At 36.2% G+C, this 24127-nt stretch overlaps 1 protein-coding gene across 1 annotated transcript in view; it reads left to right on the top strand.

Moving 5' to 3' along the window:
* Nucleotides 1-256: 256 nt before the first annotated feature.
* The window catches only part of LOC123556452 (transcription factor SPT20 homolog), a 77175-nt gene continuing 53304 nt past the window's right edge, over nt 257-24127 (top strand). Inside the window, exons 1-4 of the mRNA XM_053542661.1 lie at nt 257-346; nt 13118-13201; nt 14256-14326; nt 22631-22697. Of these exons, the coding sequence (XP_053398636.1) occupies nt 13166-13201; nt 14256-14326; nt 22631-22697 (174 nt within the window). The 5' untranslated portion in view covers nt 257-346; nt 13118-13165. The remainder of the gene's footprint in view (nt 347-13117; nt 13202-14255; nt 14327-22630; nt 22698-24127) is intronic.

Genomic DNA, 24127 nt, shown 5'->3' with positions numbered 1-24127 from the left:
AACTTGCCATTATTATTTCTAATTTTAAAGTCCATTGTAAGTAATTCTTACAACATGCGCGCTTCTGGCGAACTGGACAGAATATGAGACATATCTAGTATTGCGTAGAAGTAAAAGTAGAATAACATGATTTTAAACTGATAATTATAGGGAATAACCAGTAAGTATAAACAAAAACATACTTTACTGTTGTTAATACATATACGAAAAAGCCATGAGAGTAAAGACGACAACGATACTAATTTTCGGAAATTAGCGTAGACAAAGCCCGTCAAAAACTACGTTAGAAAGCAACACGATTTTGAAGGACTGTTCACGTTAAAGCAATATGTGAAGATTTATTCATGTATGATTTATACTTCCATATATTTCTGTATCAGATTATTAAGACTTCTTACTAGTTTAACCGGTAACATGTATTATAAGCACTGGTAACAATATATGAGCTTTTCGGCTGTGTATCAATTCGGGTATCCTTACTTATTTGATCTGTCTTCTGGCCTGTTTCGTCGGGCCCTTAAGTGTGTTTCTCTTGTTGCTCTGTCTTCTGAAAAGGCATTGAGTACATACGTTTTTGGTTCTAAAGGTTTGCTTTTTATATATTTATACACCAGCATTTGTGTTTTACATGCCATGCCTTTTTGTTTCCATAATTACATGTGTTAGAGATTCACCTGGAGGGGATTACTTTATTTACACTGTTCCGTGTCTTTGGAACATGGTTGGAGTAAGAGTGAGGTTGGGTGCGCACCATAAACCGGTTTAAGCTCCCCAGTGGTGTTTTTGCCACTGACCGTTCCAAGGCGATGCCCCACTGTGTTCCTTTGTTTGTTCATTTTGTCCTAATGTGTTGGCTTTGTGTGTGTGCGCGTGTATGTGTGTCTGTGGTGTACGCGTCTGCGTGCTGTGGGTTTCGTTTTGGAGAGGCTGCATTTTTGGTACGTGGCATTCCCTGTTTGATATTTGTCTTTGTTTTTTTTTACATTATCGGGATGACTTTTTTTTTATCCGATATTTCAGAGTTGTCATCCCTCAAAACCTTACTCATATCTGCAATTTACTGATAGGGAAACAAAGACATTAGAATATTCAGGGATTTTTTTCAGTATTTTGGGAATGGTACAGGTACCCGTGATATAATTTGGGAAAAATCGCGTCGTTGTTGGTCAGATTGGGAAATGTTTATGAAGCACATTTTATAGTAGTTAATTTAAAATAACAACTGAAAAGGCTCTGAACTCTGTCAAATCATTAATACTTCATTCATTTATCACTTTACAGTCTGAGCAATCTCTCTGTTTTTAGCAGTCTTGAACTTTTCAATAACATCTCATGTGAGGATGAACATGTAGATTAACTCATCAGTAAATTGAGTTATGGCAGTTCGCCGGACCCAACAGAGACAGACCTCTCTTCCCCTCTATTTCTTGGCGATGCACCCTCTTTTTCTTGAACATTTTGTTGTTTTGAAAGCATTTCATAGATTCTTTTCTTCTTTTCCGGCTGCGTTAATCTTTTTCGGTAGTATTTGCTGTTGTGTGACATTTTATCAGTAAAACAGGAATTGATGCAAGTAATAATCGTATCTCCAATAACCAAGTAATATTCTAATCGTCCCCAATCCCGCATGCTTTTACAACGGTAGTTACGAAACGTCCGTGTGTGAAAACAGATGGAGAGTATTTATATTTACGGCGCCTATAAAATCTGTGCAGTCGTAAAAATCGCAATGTGGTGCATTTTATTTCGCGGCCGATATACTTACAGTTTTAATTTTTGGAAATGGGAATTATTTTACTGACGATTAGGGAAAATGGACACTTTTTGGCATTGGGAACGGTACCGTTTATCGGTATCGCTCATATAAGGAAAAAAACCCTGAATATCCACAAAAGTAGTGAAATTCTGTTCTAATAAATTAAGGCAGTGGCTAGAGAACTGGAAATGGTTCCCTAGACAGCGAACTTATTTGTCCGTAATTGGTTTCCTAGCCTATGCAAGTTCTCTAACCAAAGTACATGCATAGGCTAGGGAACCATAAGTTTATTTCTATTGCATAAAGCTGCCGAACTTCACATTGTTTTGTTTGGTCATGCATGTTACAATCTTAATCAATTTTTTCCATTTCAGCAAGCCATGCCCTTGCATTTATCTGTGTTTACTTTGTCTCCAAAACTGTACTTGCCACATACAGTCCGCCATATTCGAATGATATTAACTAGTATGAATGAATGTGGAAATTGTTGTTGGCATCAGAGCAAGCCCAAATAGGGAACAGTATTAAAATTGATGGAAATGGTTAAGCTGTTACTGTTACATTAGTAGTATTGTGATAAGTAATATTACAGCTAGTAATAGTAATATGTCAAGTAGTAATTGTTAGTAGAAGTAGTATTAACGGAACTGAGAGCCGACCTTTTAAACTTACAAGGTACAATATAGTAAAAGAAACAATTAAAACAAATTCAGTGATTTCTGTGTATTAGTATTGATAAATGTTTTATTTTCAATCTGCTAATCATGTGCAAACTTTAATCCAATGAAAAAAATTGATGCACATGAAATCCTGAGGTTTTACAAACCAATAAGTGATCAAAGAATCCGCTGGAAGTTTAAATGGCAATTATAATATTTTGTTTGTTTGTTTTTGTTTTGTTGGGTTTAACGTCCACCGACACAGTTCAGGTCATATGGCGACATTCCAGCTTTGATAGCGGAGGAAGACCCTAGGCGACCTTCAGTGCATTATTTTATCACAGACAGGCACCTGGGTAGAACCACCAATTAACCTTCCGTAAGCCAGCTTCCCCACCTGAAGAATTCAAAGCCCCAAGTGATGCTTGAACCCAAGTCGGTGAGGGGCAAGTGATTTGAAGTCAGCGACCTTAACCACTCGGCCACAGAGGCCGCCAAAATATTTTGTACATTGGCAAACACCTATTGACACATATACAAAACAATACAATTTTATATTTAATTAATTTAAACATAATACATGTTTAAAGCAAATTAACATTTTAAAACGGCAAAGTAGTTTTCATGCTGTTTTCGCTATAATAACCAGTTTCATGTTTCATGTTTGTTAATTGCCATACAGGTATAATACCCTATTCTTTATATTATACCAGTATGGCAGACAGTATATGGGGATGACACTTTGTTGACATGTGAAACGCAGATAAATGTTAGGGCATGACTTGCCAAAATGGTAAAATTAATAAAGTTAGTAATATCCATGATACTTTTCAAAAGAAACAATATGAATTTCTGCAGCTTTATACATAAAAAATAACTTTCAGTTCCCTAGCCTATGCATATACTTCAGCTAGAGAACTGATTCTGGATGAATAAGTTCGCTGTCTAGGGAACCAGTAAATGTTAATTGTGTATAGTACATACATCTAAATCACCATAAAATTCTTTGATAATTTTTGCATAAATCAATGAGGAATTGAATCCCATTTTGATAAATGTAAGTTTTATTTGAATTTATTGCCAATTTGTGACATAATCCGTATTTAAACCTATGGCATGTAAAGTTTCAAAGCTTTATCTTAAAAGGTTTTGTCAAAATGTGGACTGGTTCAAAAAATTTAACCAAGGCGTGACACGGACACCGTGATGAGTAGGATAGCTCTACTCAGGTTAAAACATCGTAATTGTAACATGAATCTATACAAAATTATATTGCCACACTAAACAGAGTTATAATAGACACTATGATATCATAAACATAATTCACCTACATTGACAAACATAGATAAGTGTTTTAAAAACTAAAAGGAAAACAGCACTGTTAATAGGTTATAAAGAAGAAAGTCTTAAAATACTGGTAATAAAGTGACTTTATAAATGGGTGTTACTATCAGTGCTCCAGCCAGGATTTGAAATGGGCAGGGTGCTAGTGCCCAAAAGGGCACTTGTGAGTCGTGAAGCGACATGAAAGGGGAGTGTGGGAGGGGGATCCCTAAGAAAATTTTGAAAAACAAGACTAGAGAAGGCCTCAGATGCATTTTCAGCATGAAACTATGATAGATAAAAAGAGTATAGAATAGGGCTGTGTATTGAAAGGAAAAAATCGATATGATACGTATTGCAATAAAGAAGGATCAATACACGATACATATTGGTGATACAATACAACATCTAGCAGGATCTATAACTTCAAAGCTGCAACATAAAGGGTCCAAAAATTGTCAGCTTGGGTAACATGACTGTGAAAAACTGGAAATGTTTAGTTGTGTGGGCTCCTGTAAAATCTGAACTCAGTTAAAATTGTTAAAGAAACGTTAAAGCACGATCTATGTATCTTATAGATGTATCAGTCTATATTTCAGAGCTATGTCGGGTAAATGCATTGTGTATTGATCCTTCTTTAGTCCTTTTAATTTTTCAAAACACTTATCTATGTTTGTCAGTGTAGGTGAATTATGTTTATGATATCATAGTGTCTATTATAACTCTGTTTAGTGTGGCAATGTAATTTTGTGTATTAAAATTATGATGTTTTAAATTGTATTATATGTGTGTACATTGAATTGAAACGTAAAGAAACAGTAAAATCTAACATCTATATTTTAAAAATATTTCACTTTGATTCACGAAACCATGAACAGTGATAGGATGTACAGTAGGGGCACCAGTGTCCTAATACTATGGACACGCATCTAGTTTTCAAACTGAATTGGGATCTGAACAATCTGAGTCCGTTAAACCATCCTTTGTTGTCAAGTTTAGAATAACACCATTTATGAAAGGAACTTTGTAAAGGGTAAAAAGCCTGCCATTCTCTATTATCCATTGAGAATCACTGGCAGTTTTTTTGGCTACCCTAAATGACAACAACAGCATGAATCAAACTGGATAATAGTCATAGTCATATGATATTGAGTATAGTTTACTTGCAAATAATGGGCGGAGATTTAACAACCAGGATTGCGTATTCATCTACCTGATTGACAGATGTCAATACCTAGTAGTTTGATTGGTGTAAAAGATAAATATAGTTCTCAGTTTTTCAAGTATACGGTCTCAAATTGCTGAGTGAAGATGTTAGATCAATACAGTAACAGTCGCTGAAATAAATACATATCCTTATAAAACATAAACATCATATCAGTATTTCAGTATATACGTATCTGATTTACAGATTTAAAAATGAGATAAACAGACACATACAAAATAAATAAGTAAGTAGTAAGTAAGTAAGTAAAGACTTTATTTAATGAGGCTACACATTTGGTTTCCCAATCTTCCATGTGGGCCTCAGAATATATACATAATTATACAGATGATAAAACATTCAACAATACAATGATACACAAGATTTACATAAATTACGAAAACAAAAACCAAAGAACAATTACATAGTACAATAACATATATAGAAAAACATATGAATATTTTATACATTACTACTATCATACAAACTAAAAAATATGCTACAACATACTTTGGTACACTGATTTAGGATACTGAGGAGAAATGCCATTTGACATAAGATGTTTGAAATGTCCTTAGTGTCTCACACTTACGGATATTTGCAGGTAGAACATTCCATATTTTTGGACCTGAGTAAGACAGAGATTTCCGAAAGAATTCCATTTTTGGTTTTGAAACAACTAGTTCTGAATTAACAACAGGTCTTAGGTTTCGGTTGTGTCTTTGATTTGTACTTTGAAATTTTTCTTTCATGTAAGCTGGGAATGACTGTTCATTTATAGACTTGAACATGAGTACTGCTTTTTTGTATCTCACTCGTTCATCAAATTTCATCCAGTTTAATTCATTAAATAGAGCAGCAGAAAGTCCTGTCATTTCAAGGTAACCCAGTAGTTTATCATTAGTTTATCATCACAACAAAAAGAAACTGTAACAGAAAAAATAGCAGATGGGTTGCCTCAAAAATCTAACAACAGGTACATTTTAATTATATGCAAAATACAAAAATGGGTAAGCGGTGGATAAAGGTGTCATCTATCCTTGTTTATTTTAGTTGGTTTGATGACTAGAAAGCGTTATTTATTTCAATCAGATAACATGCAATGGTTACTTAGATATGAACTTCGATTTGAAACTTTGACCCAGGTGTAATCACGACACCTGCATGGTTAGAGAAGCTCTCATTATTCTTTGAATAGTCAGTCTAAAGAATAGAAACACACTAACATACCTCAAAGTGTAACAGATTGCATCTACAATAGATTTGTGAGAAACTTTATTGTATAAAAATTTGTAATGACGCAGTTTATGGTGACTGTAGAGATTTATTGACTATTTTTTTTCCAAACATTTCTAAGATCGTGACAGGAAAAGTTTTAACTTGAAACATGTTGTATGTTGATCTGTCAAATGCCTCAGGTTGACAGATTTTTTTTATTTTTCAAAAGCTTTACGGTTTCATGTTAACACATCACTGTATTGTGTTTGTTTCTTCTCATTTCTACATGCACCATATTTTCTTAAAATAACAGTGTTATAAAATGTTTGATTACCTGTCAGTATGACATTTGTATAGAATCATCAAGAGATTTTAGAAGACTCCTAGAACATAAGTTAAAACTGATCAAATATTCATTTACAATCTCAATCTGATTGACAAAAACTTTTAAAACGCCAATGCACTTCTCAGAAGAGAATTAAACTAAACTGCTATAAAATTATTTATTAACTTCTATCCACAGAAAGCTCAAAGGTTCAGTAAATTTACTATTTTGGGACATTAAGTCCAGTGTCTTTCACTAATTCTTGCATAAATGCCTCGTTGTTGAGCCCGCTTGCGGAAGCGAAGATGTAGTTGTCCAAATGGCTGTTCGGTGTATGTGTGTGCGTGTGTCCGGATTTGTTTTTCCGGACCATAACTTTGACCTGCATGGAGCAATCTCGTTTAAATTTGGTATGAATATTAACCTCAGTGAGACGGAGTGTCATGTACAAACCACAGGTTCCTATCTCAAAGGTCAAGGTCACACTTGGAGGTCAAAGGTTAAATTCATTAATGACTTTGTCTGGAGCATTTCTTCTTCATGCATGGGGGGATTTTGATGTAACTTGGCACAAATGTTCACAACCATGTGACGGAGTGTATTGCGCAAGAACCAGGACCCTAGGTCTAAGGTCAAGGTCACACTTAGAGGTCAAAGGTCAGATACAAGAATGACTTTGTCTGGAGCATTTCTTTTTCATGCATAGAGGCATTTGGACTTAGGTTTACTCCCTTTGTTGTTACTATAAATAACTTATATTGTAACTTTTTTCAATCATTTTTATGCCCCCGAAGGGAGGCATATAGTTTTTAAACCGTCTGTCGGTCTGTCCGCAATTTTCGTGTCCGGTCCATATCTTTCCATGTTGCACGCAAGACCCAGGTCCGTAGCTCAAAGGTCAAGGTCACACTTAGACGTTAAAGGTCATTTTTCATGATAGTGCATTCGTGTCCGATCCATATCTTTGTCATCCATGGATGGATTTTCAAATAACTTGGCATGAATGTGTACCACAGTAAGACGACGTGTCGCGCGCAAGACCCAGGTCTGTAGCTCAAAGGTCAAGGTCACACTTAGACGTTAAAGGTCATTTTTCATGATAGTGCATTCGTGTCCGGTCCATATCTTTGTTATCCATGGATGGATTTTCAAATAACTTGGCATGAATGTGTACCACAGTAAGACGACGTGTCGCGCGCAAGACCCAGGTCCGTAGCTCAAAGGTCAAGGTCACACTTAGACGTTAAAGGTCATTTTTCATGATAGTGCATTCGTGTCCGGTCCATATCTTTGTCATCCATGGATGGATTTTCAAATAACTTGGCATGAATGTGTAGCACAGTAAGACGACATGTCGCGCGCAAGCCCAGGTCCGTAGCTCAAAGGTCAAGGTCACACTTAGACATTAAAGGTCCGGTCCATATCATGTCCGGTCCATATCTTTGTCATTCATGCATGGATTTTAAAATTGTTGGGCATGAATGTGTACAACAGTAAGACGACGTGTCGCGCGCAAGACCCAGGTCCGTAGGTCAAAGGTCCTAAACTCTAACATCGGCTATAACTATTCATTCAAAGTGCCATCGGGGGCATGTGTCATCCTATGGAGACAGCTCTTGTTCATATGGCATAAATGTTTGCCTCAATGAGACAGGGTGTCATGTGCAACTCTTAGTCCTTTTGACAGCTGGCGGGCTCGATATATTGCCCGTGGGCATCTAGTTAGCCTAGTGGTAGAGCTTCTGCTTTGGGTGAAGGAGGTCGTGGTTTTCACTGTTTGATCCCCGGTTGTGTCATACCAAAGACATAAAAAATGGTACCAGTAGTTCCCTTGCTTGGCGTATCGTTTAAAAGGAACCTGGCTTCTCTTCCCTTATACCCTCTTGGTGATCGATTCTATCGGGAATGAGGTGTTGAGAGTGATTAATATAAGTTGTAGAACTTGCTTCACGATCAACCTACAATGTAAAATAAATTAGTATTATAATTCTTGCAAATTTCATGTGTGTTCACTCAGTTTTTAACTTGTCTCAAAGAAAAGTCGAGCTATTGGACTCGCCCGTGCATCGGTGTCTGTGTCCGTGTTGGCGTCAGCATCCCGATTTGGTTAAGATTTTGTATGTAAGCTGGTATCTCAGTAACCACTTGTGGGAATGGATTGAAACTTCACACACTTATTCACTTTGATAAACTGACTTACATGGCACAGGTTCCATAACTCTATTTTGCTTTTATTACAAAATTATGCCCCTTTTTCGACTTAGCAGTTTTTGGTTAAGTATTTGTATGTAAGCTGGTATCTCAGTATCCACTGATGGGAATGGAATGAAACTTCACACACTTGTTCACTGTCATCATCTGACATGCACTAAGCAGGTCCGATAATTCTACATTTTTTTTTTTTTCAAAATTATGCCACCTTTTCGACTTAGAAGTTTTTGGTTAAGTTTTTGTATGTAAGCTGGTATCTCAGTATCCACTAATGGGAAAGGATTGAAACTTCACACAATTGTTCACTGTCATTATATGACATGCAGTGCAAAGGTTCAATAACTCTACTTTGCATTTTTACAAAATTATGCCCTTTTTTCAGCTTAGCAGTTTTGGGTTAAATTCTTATATGTAAGCTGGTATCTCAGTACCCACTAATGGGAAAGGATTGAAACTACACACACTTGTCGGAGTGAACTTGTCCACTGTCATGAGCTGATAAGCACTGTGCAGGTTCCATTACCCTGTTTCCCATTTTTTCAAAATTATGTCCCTTTTTCGACTTTTGTATTCATTCAATTGACAATGCTGTTGAATAGTTGAGCATTGCTGTCCTCCGACAGCTCTTGTTTCCCTGGTTATTTCGGTTATATATCTTGTTACCATTGCAGATTTGTCTGTTAGTTCATATTACAATAAAGTAAGTAAGTAGTAAGTAAGTAAGTAAAGACTTTATTTAATGAGGCTACACATTTGGTTTCCCAATCTTCCATGTGGGCCTCAGAATATATACATAATATACAGATGATAAAACATTCAACAATACAATGATACACAAGGTTTACATAAATTACGAAAAACAAAACCAAAGAACAATTACATAGTACAATTACATATATAGAAAAACATATGAATATTTTATACATTACTACTATCAAACAAACTGAAAATATGCTACAACATACTTTGGTACACTGATTTAGGATACTGAGGAGAAATGCCATTTGACATAAGATATTTGAAATGTCCTTAGTGTCTCACACTTACGGATATTTGCAGGTAGAACATTCCATATTTTTGGACCTGAGTAAGACAGAGATTTCCAAAAGAATTCCATTTTTGGTTTTGGAACCACTAGTTCTGAATTAACAACAGATCTTAGGTTTCGGTTGTGTCTTTGATTTGTACTTTGAAATTTTTCTTTCATGTAAGCTGGGAATGACTGTTTATTTATAGACTTGAACATGAGTACTGCTTTTTTGTATCTCACTCGTTCATCAAATTTCATCCAGTTTAATTCATTAAATAGAGCAGCAGATGGACTATCAAAGCTTTTATCTAGAATGATTCTGGCAGCTCTTTTTTGAAATTTAATCAATTCTGTGTTCAGCTCATTGCTACACTTTCCCCAATTTGTGCAACAATAGTCAAAATGTGGCAAAATGTAGGCATTAAAGAATAATTTCCGTGAGTGCAGATCAAGATATTGTTTGATTCTTAGGAGCAAGTATAACTGTGAGTTGCATTTCTTTAGTGTCTTTTCTACTTGGGTTGTCCATTTTAGATTTTTGTCTACATTAAGTATCCCGAACTTGTTAAAAGTTGTGTCGTCTGCAAACATGTCAGTGGCAGAACTTTTGACATGTGAGGGTAGGTCATTTATGTAAATTATGAATAGGAGAGGGCCTAGGACAGATCCCTGAGGTACCCCAGATATAGCTTCTGCAGGTTCTGAGAAGACTCCTGATACATTGACTGTCTGTAATCTGTTTGAGAGATAGGATGTGATCCATTGAATTGTCCTTGAAGACAGATCTATGGTATTATTGTAGTTTTTCAACAAGCAATTTGTGGTTGACTAGGTCAAAAGCCTTTGACAAGTCAAGAAAAACTGTTCCAACAAGTTTACCATCATTTATTGCATTAATCCAGTTGTCTACTATGTTTGTTAATGCAGTGTCACATGAATATTTGGATCTAAAGCCAGACTGAGTGTTAAATATTAACTTTTGAGATTCTAGAAATAGTTTCAAATGATCAGATACATGCTTTTCAAACAATTTAGATATAAGTGGCAGTACTGATATTGGCCTGTAACTATTTTTATCAGATTTTTGTCCTTTTTAGCTCACCTGTCACGAAGTGACAAGGTGAGCTTTTGTGATCGCGCAGCGTCCGTCGTACGTGCGTCCGTGCATGCGTAAACTTTTCCTTGTGACATCTCTAGAGGTCACAGTTTTCATGGGATCTTTATGAAAATGGATCAGAATGTTCATCTTGGTAAATTCTAGGTCAAGTTCGAAACTGGGTCACGTGCGGCCAAAAAGTAGGTCAGTAGGTCTAAAAATAGAAAAACCTTGTGACCTCTCTAAAGGCCATATTTTTCATGAGATCTTCATGAAAATTGGTCAGAATGTTCACCTTGATGAAATCTAGGTCAAATTCGAAACTGGGTCACGTGGGGTCAAAAACTAGGTCAGTAGGTCTAAAAATAGAAAAACCTTGTGACCTCTCTAGAGGCCATATTTCTCAATGGATCTTCATGAAAATTGGTCAGAATGTTAACCTTGATGATATCTAGGTCAAGTTCGAAACTGGGTCACGTGCGTTTAAAAACTAGGTCAGTAGGTCTAAAAATAGAAAAACCTTGTGACCTCGCTAGAGGCCATATTTCTCAATGGATCTTCATGAAAATTGGTCAGAATGTTCACCTTGATGATATCTAGGTCAAGCTCGAAACTGGGTCACATGCGGTCAAAAACTAGGTCAGTAGGTCTGAAAATAGAAAAACTTTGTGACCTCTCTAGAGGCCATATTTTTCATGGGATCTTTATGAAAATTAGTCAGAATGTTCACCTTGATGATATCTAGGTCTAGTTCAAAACTGGATCACGTGCGGTCAATAACTAGGTCAGTAGATCTAAAAATAGAAAAACCTTGTGACCTCTCTAGAGGCCATATTTTTCAAGAGATTTATGAAAATTGATCAGAATGTTCATCTTGATGATATCTAGGTCAAGTTTGAAACTGGGTCACATGCGGTCAAAAACTAGGTCAGTAGGTCTAAAAATAGAAAAACCTTGTGACGTCTCTAGAGGCCATATTTCTCAATGGATCTTCATGAAAATTGGTGAGAGTGTTCAGCTTGATGATATCTAGGTCATGTTTATAACTGGGTCACGTGCGGTCAAAAACTAGGTCAGTAGGTTGAAAAATAGAAAAACCTTGTGACCTCTCTAGAGGCCATATTTTTCATGAGATCTTCATGAAAACTGGTGAGAATGTTCATCTTGATGATATCAAGGTCAAGTTCGAAAGTGGGTCACGTGCCTTCATAAACTAGGTCAGTAGGTCTAAAAATAGAAAAACCTTGTGACCTCTCTAGAGGCCATATTTCTCAATGGATCTTCATGAAAATTGGTGAGAGTGTTCAGCTTGATGATATCTAGGCCAAGTTCGAAACTGGGTCATGAGTGGTCAAAAACTAGGTCAGTAGGTCGAAAAATAGAAAAACCTTGTGACCTCTCTAGAGGCCATATTTTTCATGAGATCTTCATGAAATTTGGTGAGAATGTTCACCTTGATGATATCTAGGTCAAGTTAAAAAGTGGGTCACATGCCTTCAAAAACTAGGTCATTAGGTCAAATAATAGAAAAACCTTGTGACCTCTCTAGAGGTAATACTTTTCAATGGATCTTCATGAAAATTGGTCAGAATTTTTTATTTTGATGATATCTAGGTCACATGTGCTCAAAAATTAGGTCACTATGTCAAATAATAGAAATAACGACATCATACTCAATTCAACACTGGGTCATGTGGGGATAGGTGAGCGATTCAGGACTATCATGGTCCTCTTGTTTTTAAATTGGTGTGATTTTTGACTGTTTTAATTTTGATGGAAACTTTCTACTTTGTATGCTCATGTTGATTATAGTACACAATGGTTTACAAATTTCAGATGATGCTGTTTTAAGAAATTTAGCACTAATGCAGTCAAGTCCAGTGGCTTTTGTAACATCAAGGATGTCCAGTTGTTTTTTAACATGGCTCAGTTCTATGAAAGGAATTTCAAATTTTGGCGTTTCTTTGTCAATTTTGGACTGTAACTGTTCTTTTAAAATCAAATTATTTTCACTGCTCAAGGCCGAGATACTGTCTGCATTTTTAAAGACATTGGAGAAAAACCTACTGAAAAATCAGCTGTAACTTTTGGATCAGAAACTGGTTTGCCATTTTCATCATTTATATAGTTTGTCAGGTAGTTTTCTGTCTTTCCAGATAAATTTTTCAAATTTTTCCATAGTTTTTTAGGATTCTTACTGTTTGAGTTTATCTCCTGGTTAAAGAAGTTTGTTTTTGCTTCATGAGACAGTAACTTTACTTTATACTTAAAGATGTAATTGTTCTGTTTTATCAGGTTGTCCACCCAGGCGTTGACTGTGAATAATGATTGGGCAGTGCAGAAATGAATTCTTTTGAAAGAGCCGTAGATTATGCAGAGGTGAGTGAAGATGCGGAGACATCCTTGAACTGTCAAAGTCAAGTCAAGTAAAATTTATTTAAAGTCAGATATCACAACAATACAACACAAGCTCTTCAGAGCTTTTAAACTGTGCTTAATGTATATTTTTTCAGGGGTCAGAATCTTTTAATAACATGTGAGAACTCTGGAATCTGATATTAGGGAGAGGTATATGTAGCCAAGTGGTAGTGGTCGCTGACTTTGAATTACTTGCCTATCACTACCGTAGGTTTTACCACTATGATATCATGTGGGAAAGTCATTTGAATGGCTTACAGGGGCTGTGTGGTCTACCCAGGTGCTCGCTAGTGCCTGAGATAAAGAGAAAATTGGGACTTCCTGTACCTCAACATGCTGCAAAGACACCATATTACCTATATTATGCTAGTGTTTATTATTACCCAACAAAGCATCCTTCTTGGGTATGTCTTCCAAATTTCTTTTTGGAACAGAATGCTTTTCTATGAGTGGTCAATGTCTGACCAAATGAAGTAAACATGTAACATCAGACTGTTTTGGATAGGAGTTTATTTTCTATGAGTTTGCATATTAGCTGTATATATACTGTAAAATCATTAATATTCATGGAGAAAAAATTCATTGTTTTTGTGGTTGTGTCATTCTACAAAATTGATTTACAATGAAACAAGTTTTCCCTTGATTCTATCATATTAATTTGAAAACCACAAATTTATTTTCCAACAAAATAGTTGATTTCCGAAATCACAAAATTTGATCCCACGAAATTAAATGATTTTATTGTAATCTATAGATTTCAGCTGCTGATGTACTTCACTTTTTCAACTTGTAAAATCAATCTCAAAAAATGTCGGCTGATTTCATGTGTTTATTTCAAAGTCACAGCAGCATATGTTTTATGCTGTAACAGAATAACTTAACAGTTCAGTGATCTTTATTGCCTGTGGGTGTTTTGTTTTATATTTTATCAGTATATTGAAAATGTATGTTCAATCCATAGAAGTATTTATGTATATTTTTTGTAACATTCAAGGAAATGTATTTGTTGTTTCAGTATTTGGTAGAGTTAAGTAAACAGAATCCTGCAGCATTACTGAGCAGTCCTGTCAGCACATCTAGTAAAGGGTTTGTACTAGTCACTTTTAGTAAAATCAGAAGTTACTTTCAAGAGTTATAATAGTATACATTAGACGCAGTTGTTAAAAGAAAGGTAATATTGAATGGCATTTTCAGTCAATCATTATCAGCATCAGTCTGATAAATTTCATGGTCTACCCTTGATCCATTCTGTTACTCTCCATTCATTGACAGATGAGTGAGAGTGAAAGTAGGCAATTATGGGTATCTGACTATGGACTAATTTAGATGGCTATCTAGTGAGGCAGTGTCCAGCCACATGATTGTTAGTTCAGTCCTTTGTTACACAGATGTCCTCACAGTGCAGTTAATCTATGCAGGTCTACCTTCCTTTGTCTTTATGCTTCATATGTGGCAGATGTCACAAGCTTGTGGAGTTACTGGTAAGAAATCACTAAAATCTTCCCTGTCATATCTTTGTGTAAAAGTTAATGACCATTTATTACACCCTTGAAGGCAACTTTGAGAGTTGAATATTGGAGTCATGTTACAGTTAGACAATCTGTTGCAAAAAGTTTGTGAAACAATCTGCATCCACATTAACTTTTAGCTCCACTATTCGGATAATAGGGGGGCTATTCTACTTGCCCCAGTGTTGGCGTCGGTGTCAAGTCGGCGTGACCTTTCTTGGTTAAAGTTTTTTTGGCAACCTTTGTTTTTAGCGTCCCTGAGCCAAAGGCTCATGGTGAGCTTTTGTGACCGCTCAATGTCCGTTGTGCATCGTCTGTCCGTCAACAGTTTCTAAAAAAATCTTCTTGGAAACCACTGGGCAGAATTACACCAAACTTCACAGGAATGATCCTTGGGTGATCCCCTTTCAAAATTGTTCAAAGAATTGATTTCCATGCAGAACTCTAGTTGCTATGGCAACCGAAAGGAAAAACTTTTAAAATCCTCTTGTCCAAAACCGCAAGGCCTAGAGCCTTGATATTTGGCTTGTGACATCATCTAATGGTCCTCTATGAAAATTGTTCAAATTATGCCCCTGGGGTGAAAAGAGGCCCTGCACTGGGGGTCCCAAGTTTTGCATAGACTTATATAGGAAAACCTTTAAAAATCTTCTTGTCTAAAACCTACACCTTTGATATTTGGTATGTAGCATTACTTTATGTTCCTCTATCAAAATTGTTCAAATTATTACCCTGGGGTGAAAAGAGGCCCTGCCCGGAGGGGGGGGGGGGTCTCATGTTTTACATAGACTTACATAGGAATTTTTTTTAAAAAACTCTTCTTGTCTGAAACTGCAAGGCCTAGGCTTTTGATATTTGGTATGTTTCATTGCCTTGTGGTCCTCTACCAAAATTGTTCAAATTATTACCCTGGGGTGAAAAGAGGCCCTGCCCCAGGGGTCTCAAGTTTTACATAGACTTGTATAGGAAAAAACTTTAAAAGTCTTCTTGCTTGAAACTGCAAGGCATAAGCTTTTGATATTTGGTATGTTGCCTTGCCTAGTGTTCCTCTACCAAAAATGTTCAAATTATGCCCTTGGGATGAAAAGAGGCCCTGCCCTGGGGTCCCAAGTTTAGCATAGACTTATATGGGAAAAAAATCTTCTTGTCCTAAAGTTCATGGCCTAGGCATTTGATATTTGGTGTGTAGCATTGCCTAGTGGATCTCTTACAAGATTGTTCAAATTATACTACTGGTGTGAAAAGAGGCCCTGTCCTGGGGTCACTTGTTACATGAGTTATATAGGAAATAGTACTTCAAAATTATGAGATCGTAGTACCTAGACTGTTTAATTATAATTACCTAATGACCCAAAGTGATTAGGGTTCACTTGACTGTGACCTTGACCTACTGACCTACTTTCTTGTTTATTAAGTTACAACGTTGAAATTTGAATGACATGACTGATTGTACAGTTTAGAACACAGATCTTAACACTGGATTTCAGTGACTATGAATGTGACCTACTGACCTACTTTATTTACATTTTAGCATCAGTTTGCCATTTGAAACATTTGGCTCATATTACTCAGGTGAGTGATCCAGGGTCATCATTACCCTCTTGTTCTATCATATCTTTGTTACTATTGCATATATCTTACTGTAACTTCACATAAACATTGTCCAGCATACAAACAAAATATGTGCAGGAGCTGGGCCCATTATGCCCAAGGTCAAGGTCACCAAGGTGTTATAGTTGGGTTATTTTTAAGGTTGAAGTTTTTTGGCAACCTTTGCTTTTCTGTCATATCTTTGTTACTATTGCTTAATATCATTATAAGTTCACATAAACATTGTCCAGCCTAACAAAGTATGTGCAGGGGCTGGGCCCATTATACCTAAGGTCAAGGTCACCAAGGTGTTATAGTTGGGTTATTTTTAAGGTTGAAGTTTTTTGGCAACCGTTGCTTTTCTGTCTTTGTTACTATTGCCTATATCTTACTGTAAATTCACATAAACATTGTCCAGCATACAAATAATGTATGTGCAGGGGCTGGAACCATTATACCCAAGGTCAAGGTCACCAAGGTGTTATACTTGGAATTATTTTCATGTTAATTTTTTTTTAAAGCTTTGTTTATAGACATATCTTTGGTACTTTAAAAGATAATGACTTGAAATTAAAAACATTTCTTTATAATCATTATTTGCATGTGTGGTTACAATCCCCATAACTTACTCTATTTTTGACAGAATTCTGCCCCTTTCATACTTGATGTTTTTTTGGCAATCTTCGCTTTCTGGATATAACTTTAGTAAAATATAAGATAAAGACTTGAAACTTAAAATGTATCTTTATCATCATCATCTGCATGTGTGGTAACAATCCCCATAACTCTTGATTTGTATTTTTGACCAAATTATGCCCCTTTCATACTTAAATGTTTTGACAGACTTCGTTTTCTGCACATAACTTTGGTACTATATAAGATAATGATTGAAACTCAAAATATATCTTTACCATCATTATCTACATCGTGTGGTAACAATCCCAATAACTAATTTGTGTTCTTGACAGAATTATGCCCTTGGGGTATTTTCTTTTTAGCTCACCTGAGCGATGAGTTTTTCTGATCACTCGATGTCCGGCGTCTGTCGTCTGTCCGTCAACATTTAGCTTGTGTATGCGATAGAGGCTGTATTTTTCAACTGATCTTCATGAAGTTTGGTCAGAATGATTACCTTGATGAAATCTAGGCCGAGTTCGAAAATGGGTCATCTGGGATCAAAAACTAGGTCACTAGGTCAAATCAAAGAAAAACCTTGTGTATGCGATAGAGGCTGTATTTTTAGCTCACCTGAGCAATGCTCAGGTGAGTTTTTCTGATCGCTCGATGTCCGGCGTCTGTCGTCCGTCGTCTGTCGTCTGTCGTCTGTCGTCTGTCAACATTTAGCTTGTGTATGCAATAGAGGCTGTATTTTTCAATTAATCTTCATGAATATTGGTCAGAATGATAACCTTGATGAAATCTAGGCCGAGTTCGAAAATGGGTCATCTCGGGTCAAAAACTAGGTCACTAGGTCAAATCAAAGAAAAACCTTGTGTATGCGATAGAGGCTGTATTTTTCATTTAATCTTCATGAATATTGGTCAGAATGATAACTTTGATGAAATCTAGGCCGAATTCGAAAATGGGTCATCTCGGGTCAAAAACTAGGTCACTAGGTCAAATCAAAGAAAAACCTTGTGTATGCGATAGAGGCGGTATTTTTCAATTAATCTTCATGAATATTGGTCAGAATGATAACCTTGATGAAATCTAAGCCGAGTTCGAAAATGGGTCATCTCGGGTCAAAAACTAGGTCACTAGGTCAAATCAAAGAAAAACCTTGTGTATGCAATAGAGGCTGTATTTTTCAATTCTTCTTCATGAATATTGGTCAGGTTGATAACCTTGATGAAATCTAGGCAGAGTTCGAAAATGGGACATCTCGGGTCAAAAACTAGGTCACTAGGTCAAATCAAAGAAAAACCTTGTGTATGCGATAGAGGCTGTATTTTTCAATTGATCTTCATGAATTTTGGTCAGAATGATTGCCTTGATGAAATCTAGGCCGAGTTCGTAAATGGGTCATCTCAGGTCAAAAACTAGGTCACTAGGTCAAATCAAAGAAAAACCTTGTGTATGCGATAGAGGCTGTATTTTTCAATTGATCTTCATGAATTTTGGTCAGAATGATTGCCTTGATGAAATCTAGGCCAGGTTCGAAAATGGGTCATCTCGGGTCAAAAACTAGGTCACTAGGTTAAATCAAAGAAAAACATTGTGTATGCGATAGAGGCGGTATTTTTCAATTGATCTTCATGAATTTTGGTCAGAATGATTACCTTGAAGAAATCTAGGCCGAGTTCGAAAATGGGTCATCTGGGATCAAAAACTAGGTCACTAGGTCATATCACGTAAAAACCTTGTGTATGCAATAGAGGCTGTATTTTTCAATTGATCTTCATGAATTTTGGTCAGAATGATTACCTTGATGAAATTTAGACCAAGTTCGAAAATGGGTCATCTCGGGTCAAAAACTAGGTCACTAGGTCAAATCAAAGAAAAACCTTGTGTATGCAATAGAGGCGGTATTTTTCAACTGATCTTCATGAAATTTAGCCAGAATGATAACCTTGATAAAATATAGGCCAAGCTCGAAAATGGGTCATCTCGGGTCAAAAACTAGGTCACTAGGTCAAATCGAAGAAAAACATTGTGTATGCAATAGAGGATGTATTTTTCAATTGATCTTCATGAAATTTGGTCAGAGTGATTGCCTTGATCAAATCTAGGTCGATTTTGAATATGGATTTTCTGAGGTCAAAAATTAGGTCACTAGGTCAAATTAAAGAAAAATCTTGTGTATGCGATAGAGACTGTTTTTTTTCAATTGATTTTTATGAAATTTGGTCAAGTTGATTGCCTTAATAAAATCTAGGTCGAATTTGAATATGGGTCATCTGAGGTTAAAAACTAGGTCACTTGGTCAAATCAAAGAAAAAACATCTGTATGTGATAGAGGCTGTATTTTTCAGTTGATCTTCATGAATTTTGGTCAGAATGATTGCCTTGATAAAATCTAGGTCGAGTTTGAACATGGGTCATCTAGGGTCAAAAACTAGGTCATATCTAAGAAAATGCTTGTTTTATCGCAAGAGACCAATTTTTTGGTCCAATCTTAATGAAAATTGGTCAGAATATTTGTTTCCATGAAATCACTAGGTCAAACATGTTTTACACTGTTATGGAGTGTTTCTTAGGTGAGCGACCTAGGGCCATCTTGGCCCTCTTGTTCAATTTATCTTCATGAATTTTGGTCAGAATGATTACCTTGATGAAATCTAGGCTGAATTTGAAAATGGGTCATCTGGGGTCAAAAACTAGGTCACTAGGTCAAATCAAAGAAAAACCTTGTGTATGCGATAGAGGCTGTATTTTTCAACAAATCTTCATGAATTTTGGTCAGAATGATTGCCTTGATGAAATTTAGGTCAAGTTCCAATATGGGTCATCTGGGGTCAAAAACTAGGTCCCTAGGTCAAATCGAAGGAAAACCTTGTGTATGCGATAGAGGCTGTATTTTTCAATTAATCTTCATGAATTTTGGTCAGAATGGTTACCTTCATGAAATCTAGGCTGAGTTTGAAAATGGGTCATCTGGGTTCAAAAACTAGGTCACTAGGTCAAATCAAAGAAAAACCTTGTGTATGCGATAGAGGCTGTATTTTTCAATTAATCTTTATAAATTTTGGTCAGAATGATTACCTTGATGAAATCTAGGCCGAGTTCGAAAATGGGTCATCTGGGATCAAAAACTAGGTCACTAGGTCAAATCAAAGAAAACCCTTGTGTATGCGATAGAGGCTGTATTTTTCAATAAATCTTCATGAATTTTGGTCAGAATGATTGCCTTGATGAAATCTATGTCAAGTTCGAATATGGGTCATCTGGGGTCAAAAAGTAGGTCATTAGGTCAAATCAAAGAAAAACCTTTGTGTATGCAATAGAAGCTGTATTTTTCAATTGATCTTCATGAAATTAAGTCAGAATGATTGCCTTGATGAAATCTAGGTCAAGTTTGAATATGGGTCATCTTGGATCAAAAATTAGGTCACTAGGTCAAATCAAAGAAAAACCTTGTGTATGTGATAAAGGCTGTATTTTTCAATTGATCTTTATGAAGTTAAGTCAGAATGATTGCCTTGATGAAATCTAGGTCAAGTTTGAATATGGGTCATCTTGGATCAAAAATAAGGTCACTAGGTCAAATCAAAGAAAAACCTTGTGTATGTGAACGAGCCTTTTTTTTTTTTCAATTGATCTTCCTGAAAGTAAGTCAGAATGATTGCCTTGATGAAGTCTAGGTCAAATTTGAATATGGATCATCTTGGGTCAAAAATTAGGTCACTAGGTCAAATCAAAGAAAAACCTTGTGTATGCGATAGAGGCTGTATTTTTCAATTGATCTTTATGAAATTTGGTCAGAATGATTGCCTTGATAAAATCTAGGTTGAGTTTGATTATTGGTCATCTGGGGTCAAAAAGTAGGTCACTAGGTCAAATCAAAGAAAAACCTTGTGTATGCAATAGAGGCTGTATTTTTCAATTGATCTTCATGAAATTTGGTCAGAATGATTGCCTTGATGAAATCTAGGTCAAGTTTAAATATGGGTCATCTGGGGTCAAAAAGTAGGTCACTAGGTCAAATCAAAGGAAAACCTTGTGTAAGCGATAGAGGCTGTTATTTTTTTCAATTGATCTTCCTGAAGGTAAGTCAGAATGATTGCCTTGATGAAATCTAGGTAGAATTTGAATATGGGTCATCTGTAGTTAAAAAGTAGGTCACTATGTTAAATCAAAGAAAAACCTTGTGTATGTGATAGAGGCTGTATTTTTTAACTGATCTTCATGAAATTTTGTCAGAATGATAGCCTTGATAAAATCTAGGTCAAGTTCGAATATGGGTTATCTGGGCTCAAAAACTAGGTCACTAGGTCAAATCAAAGAAAAGCCTTGTGTATGTGATAGAGGCTGTATATGTTTCAATTGATCTTCATGAAATTTGGTCAGAATGATAGCCTTGATGAAATCTAGGTCAAGTTCGAATATGGGTCATCTGGAGTTAAAAACTAGGTCACTAGGTCAAATCAAAGAAAATACTTGTTTTTGCTCCAATTTTAATGATAATTGGTCAGAATATTTTTTTCCATGAAATCACTAGGTCAAACATGTTTACACTGTTATGGTATATTATGGTGTGTTTCTCAGGTGAGCGACCTAGGGCCATCTTGGCCCTCTTGTTAAAAATAGAGGTCTCTTGTTGAGAAATATATTCATTTTACTGTCAAATCGCCGAATAGTGGAGTGCGCTGTCTTACGGACAGCTCTTTTTACAGGATTTCCAAACATGCTGGAGTGGACAAAGTGTGGGGTTGTGGGTAATGATACCCAAAACTCTTTTGAAATTTGCAGCAGACACTAGTTCCAAAATTATTAATAGATCCCTGTCAAATTATATACATGTGATCACCATGAAGAGTAGATGTGCTCAACACATTTTTAGCTTGACTATTTGAAGAATATGGAGAGCTATATTTCTCACCCTGTCATCGGCGTTAATTACAGTTGTTACGAAATGGTAATATCTTGTATACCATCAAAGATATTTACTTAAAACTTGGAACACAAGTTCGTTACAGCAGTCTATACCTGTAGACAAGAGTACATAACTGTGCCAGTAATTTTGGCTGAATTATCGTCCTTTTTGAGACAATCGTATTTAGCAATTTTGTATGATGTGCATTTTGTTAAAATTTGGCCCTTTTTTTACTTAAAAAAATCTGGACTATAACTCTTTCCTTACACATTTTCCAGCTCCTGCAGATGAGCAATGGCACCCTAAGGCGGTGCTCTTGTTTGGCATAGATATTAGTTAAGATTCACATACCATTCCATATTTTGTCTAAACTGTTCAATAAATGGCTTTGAAATTTTGAACACTTGCTTACGATCATGGTCACACATTGACATAAAGTGCAAGACTTATCCAAATTCACAAATGCATTTACATTGTCTTATTTATTTTTCTCCTTTTGTCTGAAAATCTTGGTAATATTTTGACCTCATACTTCCATCAGTTCTTTGAAGAGTCAAGCACGCTGTCAACAGACAGCTCTTGTTCTTGGATAGACTAAGGTGAGGGTCAGGCATACCACCATCCCCAGTTTATGGTGTAGACTACTACTGCTGTTTTAAAGGGTTTCCAATGAAGCTGCATGCATATTATCACTTCAGTGTAGCTGTGCATGACATACTTTGTCTTTGAACCTGAAAGAATATTTTGCTCTTTTCTTAGGAAATCTATTCACCAGAAATTGTTGGAGCTGTATATTGAGGAAACCGGAAAGCAGTCTGAAGAAAAGGTATGATGTGTTATTAGCAATGTATGCCATTTAGGTACTTTTGCATGCTTGCATCAAATTTTTTCTACGATGTGGAATTTGATTAATCCCTGATTTTTTAAAACTTCTAAATATGCATAGAAAATTCGACAAATAAAAACGAAAGAGTTGTGTGTTTGATTTTTAGCTCACCTGAGTCAAAGGCTCATGGTGAGCTTTTGTGACCGCTCAATGTCCGTCGTCCATCAACAATTTCTAAAAGAAATATTCTTCTTTAAAACCACTAGGCAGAATTACACCAAACTTCACAGGAATGATCCTTGGGTGGTCCCCTTTCAAAATAGTTCAAGGAATTGAATTCCATGCAGAACTCTGGTTGCCATGGCAACCGTAAGGAAAAACTTTAAAAATCTTCTTGTCCAAAACCGCAAAGCCAAGAGCTTTATTTGGCATGTGACATCATGTAATGGTCCTCTTTGAAAATTATTCAAATTATGCCCTAGGGGTTGAAAGAGGCCCCTGGGGTCCCAAGTTTTACATAGACTTACATAGGAAAAAACTTTAAAAATCTTCTTGTCTGAAACCACAAGACCTAGGCATTTGATATTTGGTATGTAGCATTCCCTGTGGTCCTCTGCCAAAATTGTTCAAATTATTACCCTGGGGTGAAAAGAGGCCCTGCCCTGGGGGGTCTCCAGTTTTACATAGACCTATATAGGAAATTAAAAAAAAAATCTTCTTTTCTGAAACTGCAAGGCCTAGGCTTTTGATATTTAGTATGTTGCACTGCTTTGTGGTCCTCTACCAAATTGTTCAAATTATTACCCTGGGGTGAAAAGAGGCCTTGCCCCAGGGGGTCTCAAGTTTTACATAGACTTATATAGGAAAACTTTAAAAATCTTGCTTGAAACTGCAGGGCATAGGCTTTTGATATTTGGTATGTTGCCTTGCCTAGTGTTCCTCTACCAGAATTGTTCAAATTATGCCCTTGGGTTGAAAAGAGGCCCTGCCCTGGAGATCCCAAGTTTAACATAGACTTATATAGGAAAAAAATAAAAAAAATCTTCTTGTACTAAAGTTCAAGGCCTTGGCCTTTGATATTTGATGTGTAGCATTGCCTAGTGGATCTCTTACAAGATTGTTCAAATTATACTACTGGGGTGACAAGAGGCCCTACTCTGAGGGTCACTTGTTATACGAGTTATATAGGAAAATGTACTTAAAAATGATTAGATCATAGTTCCTAGATTGTTTAATTAAATTACCTGATGACCCAAAGTGATTAGGGTTCACTTGACTGTGACCTTGACCTACTGACTTACTTTTGTTTTTAGCTCACCTGAGCAATGTTCAGGTGAGTTTTTCTGATCGCTCGATGTCCTGCGTCCGTCGTCTGTCTGTCGTCCGTCTGTCTGTCGTCCGTCAACATTTAGCTTGTGTATGCGATAGAG

This window comes from Mercenaria mercenaria, chromosome 5, assembly GCF_021730395.1.
Source record: "Mercenaria mercenaria strain notata chromosome 5, MADL_Memer_1, whole genome shotgun sequence".
Taxonomy (NCBI): Eukaryota; Metazoa; Mollusca; class Bivalvia; order Venerida; family Veneridae; genus Mercenaria; species Mercenaria mercenaria.
This window is presented reverse-complemented; position numbering and strand designations above follow the sequence as displayed.